The following is a 17,939-nucleotide window of genomic DNA, read 5'->3' as shown; positions in this document are numbered from 1 at the left end:
TAAAAAAATAAACCATAGGGTGTTTTAGTGAATTTAAAAATAAGTTTTGATATCTCATGCATTGGACATGAATCAATACAAATTTAATTCCATGAAATATTATGTTTATATATATATATATATATATATATATATATATATAAAAATATAAACTGCAAATACTGAATTGGATATGTATGTACATGGATATATGCATGTACCTATCTTCCTTGAGATATAAAACATAAAGGTAGAACTGATAAGTTTAATAAAAATATGTCTGAAATGTTATTTTTAAAACTTTATAGAAATAATAAATAATAATATTCTATTTCATTTAAAGATGTCTTAATAACTAATACTTTTCTTTAAGAGTAAATATTTTATTTACTAGAGTCACTTGTGAAATACTAACCATATAACAAGACAATGTAATAAAGCAACTATTTCAGAAACCAAAGTGCATACTAAATTTTTCTATATTTTGCTCTATAGAATATGCAAATATCTTGAATAGGTCACAATTCATACTTAGATTAAATTGTGGCATAATTAAGTTCACATTTTAGAAATCATGACTTTAAGGTACAACATCTTTTTAAAAATAAATTCAAAGAGGATTTTATATATATAGATGTGTGTGTGTGTGTGTGTATATATATATATATATATATATATTTGCAATAGATAGAGCATTTATATCAATTAAGATAATTGAAATTGAATATGTATAGTATGTATAAAAGAAAGAGTATTTATATCTATTAGATATTGGTGGATGCATTCTGCTTAAAAATGTATCTTTTTAAGTAGTCTTTCTTGTGAAATCTGGATTTTACAATAATGATCGCATAAATATCTTGGTGCACAACAGCAACTTCAGGGAGTAATCTGGAGAAAGAGAGAGAGTTCTATTGGTATCTATTTTTAAATAGATCTCTCTTGATATATACATACAGATATAGATAGATAAATATATATGTGTGTGTGCATATATATATATATATATATGTAAGCACATATATATCTATGTAAATATCTATGTAAACAGATGTAGATATCTATCTTTATATCTATCTATATAAATTTTTACCTAAAACTTCCTGCACATATGGGCCTATAGTTCTATATTTGTAGTTAAAATTAAAACTGTTCAGAGGAGGAAACCATCTGAGCTGCTCTCTCATGCCAGTTGGTGGCATTTTAGAGCACTTGAGTTGTTGGTTACTCTTGATGGTAGTGTTTGAACTGGTGGTTCCTTCCACTGGGAATCCCATTTCTCTGTGGTGTGTCACTCACCTAAAATGTTTCTTCTTCTGAAAATATCCCCTGACTGCTCCTTCTCCCTCTTTTAGCCTAAAGCTTCTTAAAAATGTGAAATGCATTGCAGTCATTTGTAGCTTTGCCTTGCTTTCCTAGAATAAGCTAGTCAAGAAGCATATGCTAAGAAAAGAAATAAAAATGTGTAAAACATGGACCAGAAGCATAGTTACCTAAGACAAAAATTATAGTTAGACAAACCAACAGTCAACATTCTACCTAATGCTTTAAACACTTTATCAATTCTCCACCTTTCTGTATCTCCATAGAGCACCAACTAAAATGAGTGAAAGGCAGACCAGTAGAATAGAGGAAGGAGAAGAGGGGAAGAGAGGAGAAGAGGGAAAAAGTAGAGGGGAAGTGGGAACTGAAATGGAGTAAATTAAATTCTACGCATGTATAATTTTGTCCAAATAAACCCAACTATATAACTATAATGCACTAATAAAAGCAAAAAAAAAAAGTCATCAATTCTTATTAAGCCAGGAACAATAAAATAGTGTTTATTTCCACTGTAACATTATTATGGAGATTATAGTCATGTGTTAAGACAGAAATAAGATATATGATTATTAAAAAGGAATAGAGAAACTTATCAAGATTTTTCAGAAAATGAATCTATACCCAAAAAGAAAACCAAAACCTATTCTAAAATAAATAACAATAAGATGGCCAATTTTAAATAAGCACACAAAATAAATATTTTATATGACTTAGCAATAAGAATTATGAAGATGACCTGATTTATAATGGTAACAGTACTTAAAATATCTAGTATAAGCTGACAAAACTTGGGCAGGATCTGTTTAAGGAAAATAAGAAACGATTGTAATTATTTCAATATTAGAAAGTAAGTTCAGAGATAATTTTAAAACAATAAAATTGAGAAGATAGTCAATCGTCAGATACTGGAAATAGAAAATAGTAATAATAATATAATATTCTGCTTAAAGGAAACATACATCAGTGGAAGACAATAGCACAGAGACTGACTCATGAGAATATATTTTAATATGGTTAAGGTGGCATTCCATCATTAAATATTGATTCAGCAAATATTTTGTGGCAGCCATTGTTCAAGATATCGAAAATGCAGAAGTAAATAAAACAAAGTTCCTGCCTCATAATATGCGTTTCTTGGTAAATTTTTAAATAACTAGGAAAAACTAGAATATATTTTAATCTTTTACTGTATGTCAAAATAAAATACAAGTGGGATATAGTGGTAAATGGCTGTAATATAGGACAAACAAAGAAATATCCTCCATATGGTAAGAGTAGTTACAAATCAATAATAAAGATGAAACTCCCAAGTGTAAAGCAAATGACAAAAAAAAAAAAGACAAATAGAGAACAATAATGTGAAAGAAGATCAAATGCATTATTCATTATGGAAATAGAAATTAAAAACTAGAATTAAATAGAAGTTATTAATTAGAATTATCTGATGCTAGTTGGTCTCTTCCAGAAATGCCTGGTCAAATCCCCTCCAAATGCTAGAAATTTTTAGCCTGAAAATGATTGCAAAACTATAAAGTATGAGAAGGAAGCAAAGTGCTTGAGAAGTCAGTTGCAATGAACTCAGAAATAAAATACAGTTAAATGAAAATTCCATTTTATTTATAAATTCACAAACTACTACAGTTTTTACAGATCATCAAATTTAGTGTCACCATATAAGAGTATGAACCTGAAGCCTATTCTCTTCAGAAAATGAAAGCCATATATTTCAAAAACCATTTGTGGTTATTTCTATATCTTCATCATTTGGAGACTGTAAATATAATCAGCCCTGATAATATTAATATTTAGATAGTTACAGTTTTTTATTGTTTCAAAGAGGAAATAGAGGATTATCTAAAAAAATGAAAGAGCATTTTTTTTGTTATTGTTGTTGATTTATCAAGTTTAGAATTAAGGTCTATCAAATTCTCTACCAATTAAAACTCCTCATTATTAATTTTTCTCTCTTTTACCCTACTTTTTATCCTAATCTATTCTTCCAGTATAATTGTTAGAAAGCTTATGCAATGTTTTTCTAATTATTTAGGGCCAAGCATTTGGACAACATTTTTATTTCAAAATTAAGAAATAATATATGATTAATTAAATAGCAAAACTTTGGTATTCTGATAAGGAGTTAGCCATTTGGGAAAAATACCACATCATTCATAATATTTTAGACCAGTTTTCTGTTGTTATTTTGTTAGTACAATCAATGAAGATTTTGTTTTTCATGTATTTATAGGGCTGGTCATCCATAAATATTTTATGAATAGAGACATTTCTAGCACCACCTAATGGCAGTCAAATAAAAAGAAAAAGCTTTTTCCATTTGGAAACTAATTTGCATAATTCAAATGAAGCTATATAGGTAGAGTTGCTTATGTATGAAACTGAACTTTTATATTCCCTCATGCACCAAATAGGCAACTGTAAATACATTTAGCAGTTGAACAGAGTGGGAGTGAAACAGAAGGAATATTTGATGATGAAATAAAGGAGCTTCTGTGTCTTTACAAGTATAAGAATAAGAAAATATCTGTGTAGATTTATATGAAGAGTTTCTTTTTACTTTCAGGAGTTTATGCACTGAGAGTACATTTTCTAAACCCCAGTTAATCTCCTGAAAAAAAATATATTTGCTTATTATATTGACATATTTTATTTGCATTATTTTCAGTAATTGTATATAAATCTTTGACCACTTTAATCGACTAGTCTAATAAAGTATCTTTGATCTCTGATAGCCATTTTCTTTTAAACCGACTCATCTCTTTCTGAATAGCATTGGAATTTTCTGTTGACTATGAGTTAAAAAACAATTTAGATCGGGACAAGTAGCTTTTATTTCAGGGTCTACCTACTTATTTCATATTTCCCAGCAGTATTTGAAAAATGTGTTGTAATTATATCCTTAGCATTTAGACCAATGGATTTGGTTAATGTGCCCGAAGGAAGGTTTACTGATAGTGCCAGATTCTAATACCTTTTACCCCCCCTCAACACTTTGGTTTGGCACTCTCTTTTAAGATATGAAGAGGGGAGCACTAGGCAGCTGTAGAAGCAGGTGTTTTTTTTTTGTTTGTTTGTTTGTTTGTTTGTTTTTTGTTTGTTTTGTTTTGTTTTTTAATGAACAAAGAAAAAGAATCTGGTGGTGATAGCAGTAAAGAAAGTTTTGGGGAAGTGCCTTCTCTTTAACTATGATTTCACTCCATGAACATTTACATATGTCGATCATTTGATGTTCTATAGTACACTTCACTTCAATGTCTACTTGCTTAATTCTAATACATCCTTCACAATCCACCTCAGCCCTCATGGTCTTTGTGAAGACCTCCCGGTCATTACTTTGCTCTTATTTGAACAGTCAGTCACTTAAAAAAAAAAAAAAAGTTACACCTGTGAATTACATTTCCCTCTTGTATTGGGTCTTCATAGTATATTATACTCATTTGGATTTGTCTGGCTTTTCCACTATAGATCATGTTTCCTGAGAGTGAATATTATGCCTTTCTTGTTGATCTTTATTTCTGAGAAAAATAGTATGTTTTGGTAAAAGTGTAGTAAGTATATTCAAGTTATTTCTACTGTCTACTTTTCCCTATTTTTAATCTATTCATATAGTTGATATCTTTTATATTTCATTTCTGCCCAAAATTGACTAATAGTTACAGTTGATTTTTTAAAACTCATATACTTGACTGACTTATCTCAAGCCATGGATCAATATCTAATTTAAAGAGGGGGGGGGAGGTTAACCTCATAGTAAAGGCTATAAAGAGCCAATGTATAACTTTTAAAGGGTAGTCTTACTTTTTAAAGGATTCTTGTGTCTATACAAAATATACATTTAAAGATTATAGGCATATTTTTAAGCAAGGGAGATTTAAGATTTAAGCCAAGAAAAAATTTTGAATGTAAAGACAATAAGATAATTGAACAAATAAGTGGATAAACAAAAATGAATCTCTAGCAAAATATAAAAATAGCATTAAAAAAAGAAGGATCTATCACCACAGATGTTCATCACAATTTTAGAGGTCCTCTCTATGCAAAAAGAAACAGGAACTTAAAAACCTTTTAATTAAATTGATCAGCTAATCATTATTTTCTACTTCTATTTCATAAAATCAAAGACAATCCATTGAAAGTATGGAACTGTAGAGCAGAATATAAATTAATTGTGTTGGAGAAAAAGAAAGATACATTAAACAGATGCTTTCCTATTCTCACAAAATCACACATAAAACAAATAGGAACTTCTGCTTCAGATTTGTTCATTTTTTTTTTTTTTTTTTGCTTTTGTACCAGGATTGAACCTAATGCTGTATCTGATGTGCTTATAGTAAAGATGGTCTCCCACTCTGTGGCCACTCTTTTCATGTTGATTGTTTCCTTTGCCGAGAAGAAGCTTTTGAGTTTCAATCCATCCCATTTATTAATTTTTGAGTTTATTTCTGTGCTTTAGGAGTCTTGTTGAGGAAGTCAGAGCCTAATCTGACATGATAAAGATTTGGGGCTACTTTTTCTTCTATTAGGTGTAAGGTCTCTGGTCTAATTCCTAGGTCCTTGATCCACTTCAAGTTGAGCTTTATGTATGGAGAGAGACAGTGGTTTAATTTCATTTTGCTGCATATGAATTTCCAGTTTTCCCAGCACCATTTGCTGAAGAGGCTATCTTTTTGCCAACGCATGTTTTTGGTGCCTTTCTCTAGTATGGAGTAACTGTATTTATGTGGGTTTGTCTTTGTGTCTTCTATTGTGTACCATGGGTCTACATGCCTATTTGGGTGCCAATACCATGCCCTTTTGTTACTATAGTTCTGTAGTATAGTTTAAGATCTGACATAGTGATGCTTCTTCTTGCTAAGAATTGCTTTGGCTATTCTGAGTCTCTTATTTTTCCAAATGAATTTCATGATTGCTTTTTCTATTTCTATGAGGAATGTTGTTGGGATTGTAATTGGAATTTTATTGAATCTGTATGACCATTTTGACAATATTAATTCTTTCTATCCAAGAGCATGGAGAGCGTTCCATCTTCTAAGGTCTTTTTCCATGTCTTTCTTTAGTATTCTGTAGTTTTCATTGAATAGGTCTTTCACCTTTTTTGTTAGATTGATTTCTGAGTATTTTATTTTGTTTAAAGCTATTGTAAATGGGGTAGATTTCCTAATTTCTCTTTCTGAGAGTTCATCACTAATATATAGAAATGCATTTGATTTATGGGTGTTGATTTATATCCTGCTGCTTTGCTGAATTAATTTATTAATTTATTAATTCTAGAAGTTTTCTGTTGGTGTTTTTTTTATTTTATTTTGGATTCTCTTAGAATCATGTCCTGGGCAAATAGTGATAGTTTTTCGTTTCCTATTGTTATCCCTTCAACTTCTTTTGTCTGTCTAATTGCCTAGCTAGAGTTTCAAGGACTATGCTGATAGGAGTGGTGAGAGAAGGCATCCTGTCTTGTTCCAGTTCTTAGACGGAATACCTCCAACTTTTCTCCATTTAGAATAATGTTTGCCTGGGGCTTAGCATAGATAGCTTTTAAAATGTTGCAGTTTGTTCCTCCTACCCCTAGTTTTTCAAGTGTTCTGAACATGAAAGTCTAAATATAATTTTGTATTATATTTAGTCATGTATAATATGTCTCTTTATATATGCATACATAGTTGCTGTACATATTTTGCTATGTTTTGTATTTTCTATCTCATTTTAGCTATTCTCCCAAATGTTTAGTGGTTTTGCATTTTATTGTTAATTTCTCTAATGAGTAATAACATTAAGCACTTTTGTTATATATTTATTCTGGCTTTGTAACTTGTTATGAGAAATATATGTCATAAATATGTTCTCCCACTTATTGGTTGTCTTTCCACTCTCTTCTTGATTTATTTAGTGCCAGTGATTAAACCCAGGTGTGCTTAACTACTGAACAACATTCCCAACCAACCTTTTTTATTTTCTTTATTTTGAGATAGTGTTTTGCTAAGTTACTAAAGACCTCAGTAAGTTGCTGAGGCTGGCTTTGAACTCAGGATCCTTCTGCCTCAGCCTCCTGAGTTGCTGGAATTACAGGTGTGTACCATCACACCTGACCTCATTCTTACTCATGTCTTTCCATAGAAAAAAGTTAATTCTAATATAGTCTAATGTATTGATATTTGCCTTTATTATTTCACAACTTTTTTTCCATTCTGTGGCCTTATAAGTATATTATTTTATGAATAATTTTTAAACTTGCAAACATACTTAGGCAAAAATCTAAATGTTTTCATGCGGAACTTGGATTTTTCAGATTTTTAGAGTATCAGACCATGAATATATGTCTATTTTATAAATTTGTATATCTGATTAGCCTTGAATAGTAGTTGCATAAACTATTGTTCCTCAAGTATTTCTTGAATGAATGAATAAAATTAGAGATATAAGGAATGCCCAGTTATTTCTCTAAACACAAGGAGAAAAAAAAACCCTTTTAGAACATGTCTACTCTGTTTGAAAAATTAAAAATCTAAATTTTAGCAATTGAGAAATGCATATTTTTCCCTTTTCTACTCACGTTGGCGGTGTTGCTGGTTGCTTGGGTCCACAAGTCTCCTCCTTCTTGGGCCCAAGAAGAAAACACATTCATGAGGCAGAGGAGAAGTCAGGGAAGGTTAAGCTCAACCACACAGCTGCATTCAAAACTTCTGCATATTCTGTATATCTGCTTTCATCCCTTTGGCCAAGCCAAGTCACATGGCTGAGCCTAAGTCAGTAAATGAGACTCTAAATATAGAACCTTTCATAAAGAGAGGTATTAATAATTTTGAACAATTATGTATCTTACCATTCTGCCTCATGTTAAATTCAATAATATTTTCTCCAAAGTATTCTATACATCCATCAAAAGAATGTTGTGTGTAAATACATTCATTTATGAATTTAATTTATTTGAAGAATTGATCACATGTTTTAATCATTTGGCTCAAACCTATAGCAATAATTAACTAATTGTCAAGAATACATTTGAAGAGATATGTAAATATTCAATTTCCTCATAGATTTCATGTAGAAGAAACTGCTTGCTATTTATCTTGATAATAAAGAGATAAATGGCAAGATTGAATTATTTGAAAAGCTGAGGGAAGTCTACCAGAAAATATCAAATTTCTCTCTCCTATACTAAATTTTCCCTTCCATTAAAAACTTGCATTGGTCTGTGCAACGTTTTATATATTAATTAATCCAAAATAATGTTTCTTTTCAATGTAAGACTTGGAAATTAAATATGTTTTTGGAAAACACATGCACTTGCATATTCCTCAAATGGCATATATTATTAAATGTAACTTATGTAAACATATTTTTTTTATTTTATTATATTTTTGGTTCTAGTATTAAGAGAAATAATGGGTCATGTCTTGCATCTCTATATTTAGTTATTCATTCAAGAAATATTTAAGGAATAGTAGTTTATGCAACCATTCTTCAAGGCTAATCAGAAACAGGTGTATAAAATAGACATACATCCATGGTCTAACTCTAATGCATTTTCATTCACCAAATTGCCCTTGTGTTAAAGTCATGTAGTTGTTTTCCTAGACTGAGCCATTTTGATGTATTCCCTCACTCAAACCTCTACTGCCACAGAGGTGCCTCCCAACACCATAGAAGAGTTTTGCTGCTGTCACGTTCCAAATCATAGCTCTTTTCCTGAAATGACCCTGAGATGTTTAATTTTAAAGCAATCATTTCAATTATAATATATGATACCAAATATAAGATAAAAAATTGGTGCCAAAATGATTTCCATGTCTCTCACTTCTTTATCAGAATTTCCCAAAGAAAACTATGTACCCCCTTCCTGCTGGCCCTGTCCCTGAATCTTTATCATCCAGCTGTTTGGACTTGTGGCCATTCTACACATCTGAGAAATATTTTCATTATCAGCTCCATAAATTTTCTTACAGTTCTAATTGTTCTGGACATATTGCAAGTGTTTTTACAGTCGATTAAGATTCTTAAAGTTCTCTTCTATTTGTCTTCCATTTTATTGTTCTAGCTTTACTATTCTCTGTATTTTCCCTTTTCCTAAGTATGGACATTTACAGCAAAAGTTTTGTTTTCTTTCTCTTCATTCTCTCTGAAGACATCGATTCTTGACAGGTGATTGTCAATTCATTTTTGTAGTCCCATCTTCTCTCCTGAGGTTTAGTTTCCAAAAGGTAGAATTTTGCATGTCATTATTTTAAATACAGTGGCCTAAAACTGAAGTTGTATTCCCACCCCCAAATATCCTTCCCTATCTGGCATTTCTATTTCGGTTGATGATGCTGCCTCTATTTCAAGATGGGTGAAAAGATTGCCTCACATCATCACCTCATGTTTTCATTAGCCTCCTCTGAGAAACAGTACAACCTTTCAATCTTCTCAGTAACTTGTCCATCCTTAATTAAAATCCTTATCATCTTTTCCCCAAAGTACAGTGATCTCCTTATTCCTCTGTAACTAAATCATCTGTATCTTCCATATATTCAACCATTAGTTTGGTTTCCCTAATCCTGACTTTGAGCATCCTACTCCTGTTCTTCACCCAATTTTTAGAAACCTTCCTTTTACTTTCCTACAAGTTTTGTGCTGAGTGCTCAGCCTTTTCAATCCACTTATTAGGGGAGATGATAACAATAAAGCTGATAGCAGGGATTCAAGTGAGTTGACAACTGAAAACTGATTTCATGGGGCAAACAATCTTCTGCGGAGTTACAGAGGTACCAGGAAGGACCAGTACTAAATCTAACAGCAAAAAGGAGACATCCAGCCAGGCATAAGCAAGAGAATCATAGAGTTGAGGCCATGATAAGCCAAAGTGAGGAGGACCAGTGTGATGAAAGAGTCAAAAACTTTAGTATTTAGAAGATGGAGATGCAGAAGCTAAGAAGGTGAGGACAAATTTGAGTTGCTTCTTGATTGTGTAGCAGAATACTCAGCAGTGTTCCATAGGATCCTACTAAAAACAAAACAAAACCAACCAACCAACAAACAAAAAACAATGCAATACTAATCAAATGACTTCTGCATTCCTGTTTCCAAACTTTTGCTAAAGCTCTGTGCTTACTTCTAATGCGCCTCTCAATTTCTTTCTCCTCATCTAGAGTCTGAACATATTTACAAAGTACATCTAGATATTGTGTTATGTTCTGGGGGTAGAAAGATAAATCAGACATGACCCATGAGGGAGCTGTAGTCTATTGATGCCAAGCTCAATCCCCTCACCTGCATAGGTCCTTGGATGAACCAATCCATCCTGAAGGGAGTTAGATCTCTTTCAGGTGCTCATAATCCTGGATGACTTATTCCTACTCAAATTGGAATTCATTATTCAAAATTGTATGCTTGAGCTTTTATTTGATTCTCATGTATGTCCTTGAGCTCTTAATTGATTCTCACAGTAGGATTTGTTCATTATTTTTATGTTTTCAATGAAACTGAAAATTCTTGGAAATGGGAGATGGTGTTAGTTTTAAAACACTAAGAGAAATGCCTTAATTTCACAGGAAGAGCTCCACGGTGTGTGTAGAGGAGAGGTATGCCCCATAGTTTGGAGGTGAAGCTGTAAGGTGGTAATGAGAGGGCATTTATAGGACTTTCACAAGTCACCCTGCCTTCTGAACTAGAAATCCTGCTGAGACAAGAGCATGGTATGTCCTGTGCAGTAGTCCAAGGGTCAGTGGAAACCCTGAAATTCTGAAGGCTGCAAACAGTTTGGTTATAGGATGTTTTAGGAAATTAGCTCTAACAGACTTTTTCATGGCAAGTCTTTCCAGTTTCAGCATCTATTACTGGACTGATTCTTTCAGCTTCATAAGTATTTAAACAAGGCCCCTTTGTTTCTTTCACTTATGTCAAAAACCCATTTATTTTTATGACTCTCAGAAAATGTTTTCACATCAATACTCCGAGTATCCAATTTTGGGTTGACAACATGTCTTTTTTAGGTTGATGAGTTTTGCATACATTTAAACTTCATTATATATTGATTAGCAGAAGTGCAGGCTTAAGTTTCCAAGTATTGGTTGGCATTTAAAATGGGATATATTTAAAAACAAACGGCTGGGACCATCCCAGTACATCGCTGTGTATAATTTCCTGACTGTACTCACTACATCATAAATAATAATGAAAGTAAATGTACGTTTATCAGAAAGAATCAACAAAACCCCAGCACTGATTTGCTGATCACACTTGTCTCACCAGGCATTAAAGCCAGCTTTCGAACAAGGGTGCCTGAAGGTTTGATTGTCTTTGCAGCATCACCTGGCAATCAGGAAGAGTATCTTGCACTTCAGTTGAAGAATGGTCGACCTTATTTTCTTTTTGATCCTCAGGTAAATTATTAATCATGACAGTTGATATCTCTGAGAGTTTAGTAGGTGCCAGGTACTGCGGTAAGTGCTTATATGTTCATGTTGAATCTTCATCAAAAACTCATGAGGAAATAAGTATAAGTACTATTATTATCTTCACTTTACCAATGAAGAAAAGGAGAATTACAAAAGTGATGTGACTTGCCCACAGTTAAGAGAGCAGAGCTAACTTTCAAACCCAGGTAGTCTGACCAAGAATCCATGTGCTCTCACAACCAAGATCCTACCTTATAAGGAAGATTAAAACTTTTAAATAAATTTGAGTAGAACTCTTTTTATTTTCCTTGAGGACAAAAATTATGCCTTTAATTTCTTTCTTTTATTCTTTCCTTCCTCACCCCTCTCTTCATCATTTCACCTGCAAACGTTTAAGTTAAGTAGCTTCAGACACCAGTAGTTTTACAGTTAACACTGTTCCCTATGTTGCAATCTGGAAAGGATACAGTAAAACAATTTAAAATATTCATGAATGTTATGAAAGAGAAGAATGGGATGCTATGTGTCATGTGAACATAAAATGAAGGATCCTTGTTCTGAGTTGTCAGTCTTCTCTGAAAATGGGATATTTAACTGAGATGCAAAACAATGAGGAAAACTGGGTTAGGGTAAGCATATCTCTACCTGAGGGCATTTCCTAGAACTGGGATGGGGCAGGGGAAACACTAGGGAAAGATGGGGGAAAGGTGTTGGGAATAAAATTTCTAGGAAGAGAAAATAGCAACTGTTATATACTAGAAATAGCATATAGGCTGATGCACACTGGTAAATTTCATCAACTCAGAAGGCTGAGGCAGGAGGATCACAAGTATGAGGCCAGCCTCTGAAACTTAATGAGACCCTGTCTGAAAATTAAAAAAAAAAAAAAAAGTTAAAAATAATGTACTTGGGATGTTGTTCAGAGGTGAAGTACCCTGGGTTTCATCCCCAGTACCAAAATTTTTTTTTAAAAGTGCTAGACAGAAAAGAATTTATGGCATGTCTAATATACTGACATAAATTTAATGTGGCTGGTGAATACAGAATAAAAGGAAAAGTGGTAAGTTGAAAAGTAGGGAGAGACCAAGTCATTTAGGGACTTGTAAGCAAAAGTAAGGATTTGAATTATTCCTAAGGACAATGGGAAACCGTTAAATAAGTTGTCTTCATCTTAGTTAAACAAATGTTAGCAAACATTTGATATTAGGCAATGTATAGGGCCTCTCAGTAATTGAGAAATGAGTTAGACTAAATAAAATCTTTGCTTCACATTTCCTCCAGTCTCCAACTTAAAACTGATGATCTAAGTCATAAATTAAGCTTACTAAGTAAATGTTTCACATCCTGTTGGTAAAACTGGCATAGTTTACACCCTCTGTAACCAAGATGCATCTAGGATCACGGACAAAGAACTCTGGGTAAGGGTTACAGCTTTAGTACCCTGGAGGCCCAGTGACCTTGGAGGGGCCAGGCAAGGCCTGCTGGGCCAAGCGTGTGTGAGCCTCATGGCCAGGCTCAACAGGCAGCTGAATCCTTCCTTTCTAGTGAAACTGGCAACTAGAAAGACCAGAGACACAGGGTTTTACTCCAAGATTTTTGACAAGGACCTGATAATTCCCTGGTTAGTATATTGGAGGCCCTCAGTCACAAGGACTTCTGAGTGTTTCCAGGAGCTGAAGCTCCTTACGGGATGTTAACAGGGGTGCAATGAATAAGCAAAGAAAAATAATATCACGCTGAAGCAGACCCAGCAGCCCGAGAGACAGAGAGAAGATACAGTCATCACAGAAGGCAAGGCAGATGGCAACTGGGAAAAAAAAACCCAAAAATCAGTACACTAAAGTCAATTCAATTACAGAACTGAAAATATTATTTTTCATTTGAAAACTTTAAGGAGATTAATTAGAGGAAAGATACATTGAGCTTCAGATTGGTAGGATGGAAGATCAAGTTGAAGGCATTTCTCAAAGTCCATCATCAAAATAAGAAAAAAATAAAGAAGATGCTACCACTGTTAAGAGATCCAAAAGGAGAACAAAAAATACATGTACAATAACAAAGTAGGTGAAAGTACATGATTTAAGAAAGAATGAACTATGAGTTTATTGAAAGAATAAGCAAAACCTATATAAAGAATGAGCAAATACTTCTATAATATCTCTATTTGCCAGACCTTATTCCAGGTGTTCAAACACACACACACACACACACACACACACACACATACACAGACACACAGACACACACACACACATTAGTAGTTCTCAACAATTCTGTGAGGTAGGTACCCTTATTTTTTCTCATTTTACAGAGTCATACTATTAGTAAGGGACAGATTTTTAAACTCACACAGTTAATCTTCAAAAATGATTCTAGCAATCATGCTGTACTAGTGCTTTTTTGACAAAAAAAGAAAGATATTTCTTAACATCCATAGACTCATAAAAAAAAAAAATTCTACCCGTCACCCCATCGGAGGAGAATATTTCAGCAAAGCCTCTAACCAAAAGGTAAAAGAAGTTCAGAAATATCAAACAGAAAAGCAGTCGTGAATAATAAACCTAGCAATATTCAGGAAACCTAAATATTTAATGGCAGAGTGACTAGAAATTTGCTTTAGAGAACCAAATAACAATCTTTGAAATAGAAGAAAAATATAGCAAAGACCAGAAAACAGAAGCAAAACCACACACAAAGCCCCCCAAAAAGTGACATAATTGTCTGCTGCTAAAATTAGCAAGTTGAAGGAGATGGAAAGATGAGTGAATTGACACTTTAAAAATTTTCAGGGCTGGGGATGTGGCTCAAGCGGTAGCGCACTCACCTGGCATGCGCAGGGCGCTGGGTTCAATCCTTAGCACTACATAAAAATAAAATAAAGATGTTGTGTCCACCGAAAACTAAAAAAAGTAAATATTAAAAAAAAATTTCAGCTTAGTGGGAAGAGGGGGTAAAGAAGATGAGAGTGGTGTCATGTTTTCATAAACTAACCAAGGAAAATGTTTGGTTTTAATTGTAGAAGAATAAGTTAATTACTAGTTAGATGAAAATGCTCCCCAGAATATACAAATAAGCCACATGACAATAACACCAAAAAAGATCAAATGCTAAATTGTGAAAATCAACAAAAAAAATGAGAGAAAAGGAACAGTACCATTAAACAGAAGAATGTCAACAAGATATAAAAATCTGGCTCTGCTTTGCTGCCTTCAGCTTATTAATATCTGGTGATATTTAAGAAGAAGTCAGATGGAGAAAACTCTAAATCACATACATATTTGTTTATAGAACTTTTTACAATATAGGCTCGTAGTTTAGTAATCCCATTTTATTTTTGAAGTAGCCCTTTGAGTTAGGTATTGTTTGCATTGGTATACTTTAGACAAAGTGGCTTAACTTGGGTCACACAGTGGATTTGTGGTAGAACTGGCACCAAGTTTAGTTTATTTCATTTCATGCAGCTTGGCTAAGAATGTATTACACTCTAGGTACAATATGCAGTCAGGCACTGGGAACACAGAAATAGGAAATGAACAGAATACCATTCATAAGAACACTGACCATAGATGGTTTGTGACAGGCTTTGAGTATTTAATAAACACACGTATGTGTGCAGACTTACACACACACACACACACACACAAAACATATGGAGTAAAATCTTCGGACAATTAACTCAAAAATGATGTCACCAGATCTGAAGCATGATCACCATCTGTGTTAGTTAGCTTTTCATTGAGGAGACCAAAATAACTGACAAGAACAATTTAGAGGAAGAAAAAGTTTAATTTGGGCTCAAAATTTCACAAGTTCAAGATGTGGTCAGTTGACTCTCAGCAACAAGGTGAGGCAGAACATTATGGTGGAAGGAAACATTAAGGCAGAGGAAAGCTGCTCAGCTCCTGTCAGCTGGGCGTTACAGAGAGGGAGGGAACAAGGGGCCTCAGGAAAGATGCATATTCCAGGGCATGTGCCTAGTGACCCACCTCCTCTAGCATGCTCACCTGCCTACAGTTAGCACCCAATCCATTCAAACTAGGGTGTACTGATTAAGTCACAGCTTTCATACTTGTGAATATTCACACCTCTGAATATTCCTACATGGACACAGGAGATTTGGGGGAACACCTCAAACCATAATGCCATCTCCACAACACGAGTGTTCCTCTCTCTAATATATGTGATACTTTCAGACTGCAGAATAGAAGTGGAAGGAAATCAAGCAATACCTCAGTCTACTCAATCACAGTATTCTTAAGATCTTGAGAATGGCTGCCAGGAAATTCTCAGGGTCTCATTTTTCTCGTCTCCTTTATAGTGATCAGAGGGACAGGCCAGTGCAACATGATAACAAGAGTTCAGGGGAACACAGGGCATTGCCATCATTTCTGCCTTCTTACTCTTCTCTTTCACACAATCACCTCTACTGCTCCTTTCTACTAGCAGAATTATCTTTCCCAGCTGCTCCGTCTCTACCCTGTACAGCCAAATTCCAACCTATGTGTGTTTGGTAGGTGACAGCCAACTATTAATAAAGTTGTTACAGCCAGAAGTTGGGAGCTGAGGGGAGAAGGAAGAGTTGAATGATATTGGATAAGAGTATTCATATTTAGAATAAAAACTTTTCTCTACAAGGCAAAAGCAGTGTGTGTTTTTAGCACAATGACAATTTATTTTTTAAAAAGTTACTAGTTGAGGAGGATTGTGTTAGGATATATTTGAGAAAATACAATAAGATGTACTATACTAAGTACTCGAGAATCATGATGCAATCCATGCAGCAATGAGCTCAAGATGTCAAGGCTATGTCCTTCCTTACCGCAGAGGAATTTGTATCTAAAAAAGTTAACTAGACCTATTTGCTAGATTTGTAATGAAGACTCCCCTGCCCACTTATTTGTAGCTAAATTTTGAAACTGATGGAGAAAATTTTGAACTGTCTTTTTTTGTTTTACTGTTTGTTCCCATTTGAAATAGGAAAATGAATGTAGTTTCTTGTACAAAGTTATAGCTACTCTCCCTTAAATGAAGTTTAGAAGCTTGTTTTATAAGCCTTCCTTTGGTATTGAAATTATTTATATGTTAGATAGCACTTTAAGCCAGTATTAATATCTTTTGTCTTTAAGAAGACAAAATTATCTAGTTAATCTTACAATCCTCATCCTCATTTGCAGGTAATTAAGTACTCAATGTGTCTTTCCTATGTGACCATACAATACAGTGAGGACATAGTCTATGTCTATTTTTTTTTTTATAAATATGCCCTCAAAACTTAGCACAAACCTCAGAACATAGTTGATGCTTAATGAGTATCTTTTGATGGATTGCTTGACTACTTTTATAATTGTTGGTAAAATAGTACTCTATATAATTAAAGAAAATTATCCATTTTGGGGTTAAAATTTCCAGCTTTTAATGACTTTGTAATACTTTAGTTCTTCTTTGTTTTAATATGTCTGTTAGACACCTTACCTTTATCAGAAAACATATAATATGGTTGTTTTTAAATTCCAGTTCCTAAATCCATTCCGAAAAATTAAATTTTGAATTGTGGAAAGAGTATTTTTGGGGAATTTTATAGCTACTGTGTAGCACATAGATTTGAAGTCGTCTTGTAGTTTGCTGTTTTTGAAATATCTTAGTAAATTTGAGCAATAAATTCCTTAAATAACCTTAAATAAATAAATAAATAATTCTACATAGAGGACATACATATAATACCAAATATGATTACTCTTCCAATTAGCCAATGGGTTTCATTGAATAAATGCTTATGAGGAGTGGAAAAGATTATTTAAAATTGGCTATGTTTTCATGTATGATGGACTGAGTATTAAAACCATTGTTAAGAGACACAAGTAAATTAATTGCAACTTTAATTGCTATTTTTTTATTGTCTCTAACAATTTGGTATAATCTTATCCTTTATTTGGTTAATTACAGTTTTGAGTATACTTGATCAGATGATATTTTATTGACTTGTAATGGTCCATGGTTGTCACTTAAGTGTTCTATGTTCAGTGACATTAAGAGAAAATCCATAGAATATTCTGTTTTTGCTTAGAATAAAGCCGTGAAAGTGAAAACTTTCGGATAATTCTGACTAGCATCTCTTTAATGCATCTGGTATTTTTCACATGAAAAGAGCAAAATGTGTAAGATGATACCAGAAATGACCACAGAATTATTATTAAATTGGGGAACAGGGCTGGGAAGAATCTTATAACCATCATCAAAGAATAATATTCTATG

General features: G+C 33.2%; 1 protein-coding gene across 1 annotated transcript in view; it reads left to right on the top strand.

The window, feature by feature from the left end:
• Ush2a (usherin) overlaps positions 1-17,939 on the top strand; it is a 763,436-nt gene that overhangs the window by 310,705 nt on the left and 434,792 nt on the right. The window contains exon 21 of the mRNA XM_046438452.2: positions 11,542-11,672. Within this exon, the coding sequence (XP_046294408.1) occupies positions 11,542-11,672 (131 nt within the window). The remainder of the gene's footprint in view (positions 1-11,541; positions 11,673-17,939) is intronic.

The sequence above is a fragment of the Marmota monax genome, unplaced genomic scaffold (assembly GCF_021218885.2).
Source record: "Marmota monax isolate L192 unplaced genomic scaffold, Marmota_monax_Labrador192_F-V1.1 WCK01_AAM20220418_F8-fsc00118, whole genome shotgun sequence".
NCBI lineage: Eukaryota > Metazoa > Chordata > Mammalia > Rodentia > Sciuridae > Marmota > Marmota monax.
This window is presented reverse-complemented; position numbering and strand designations above follow the sequence as displayed.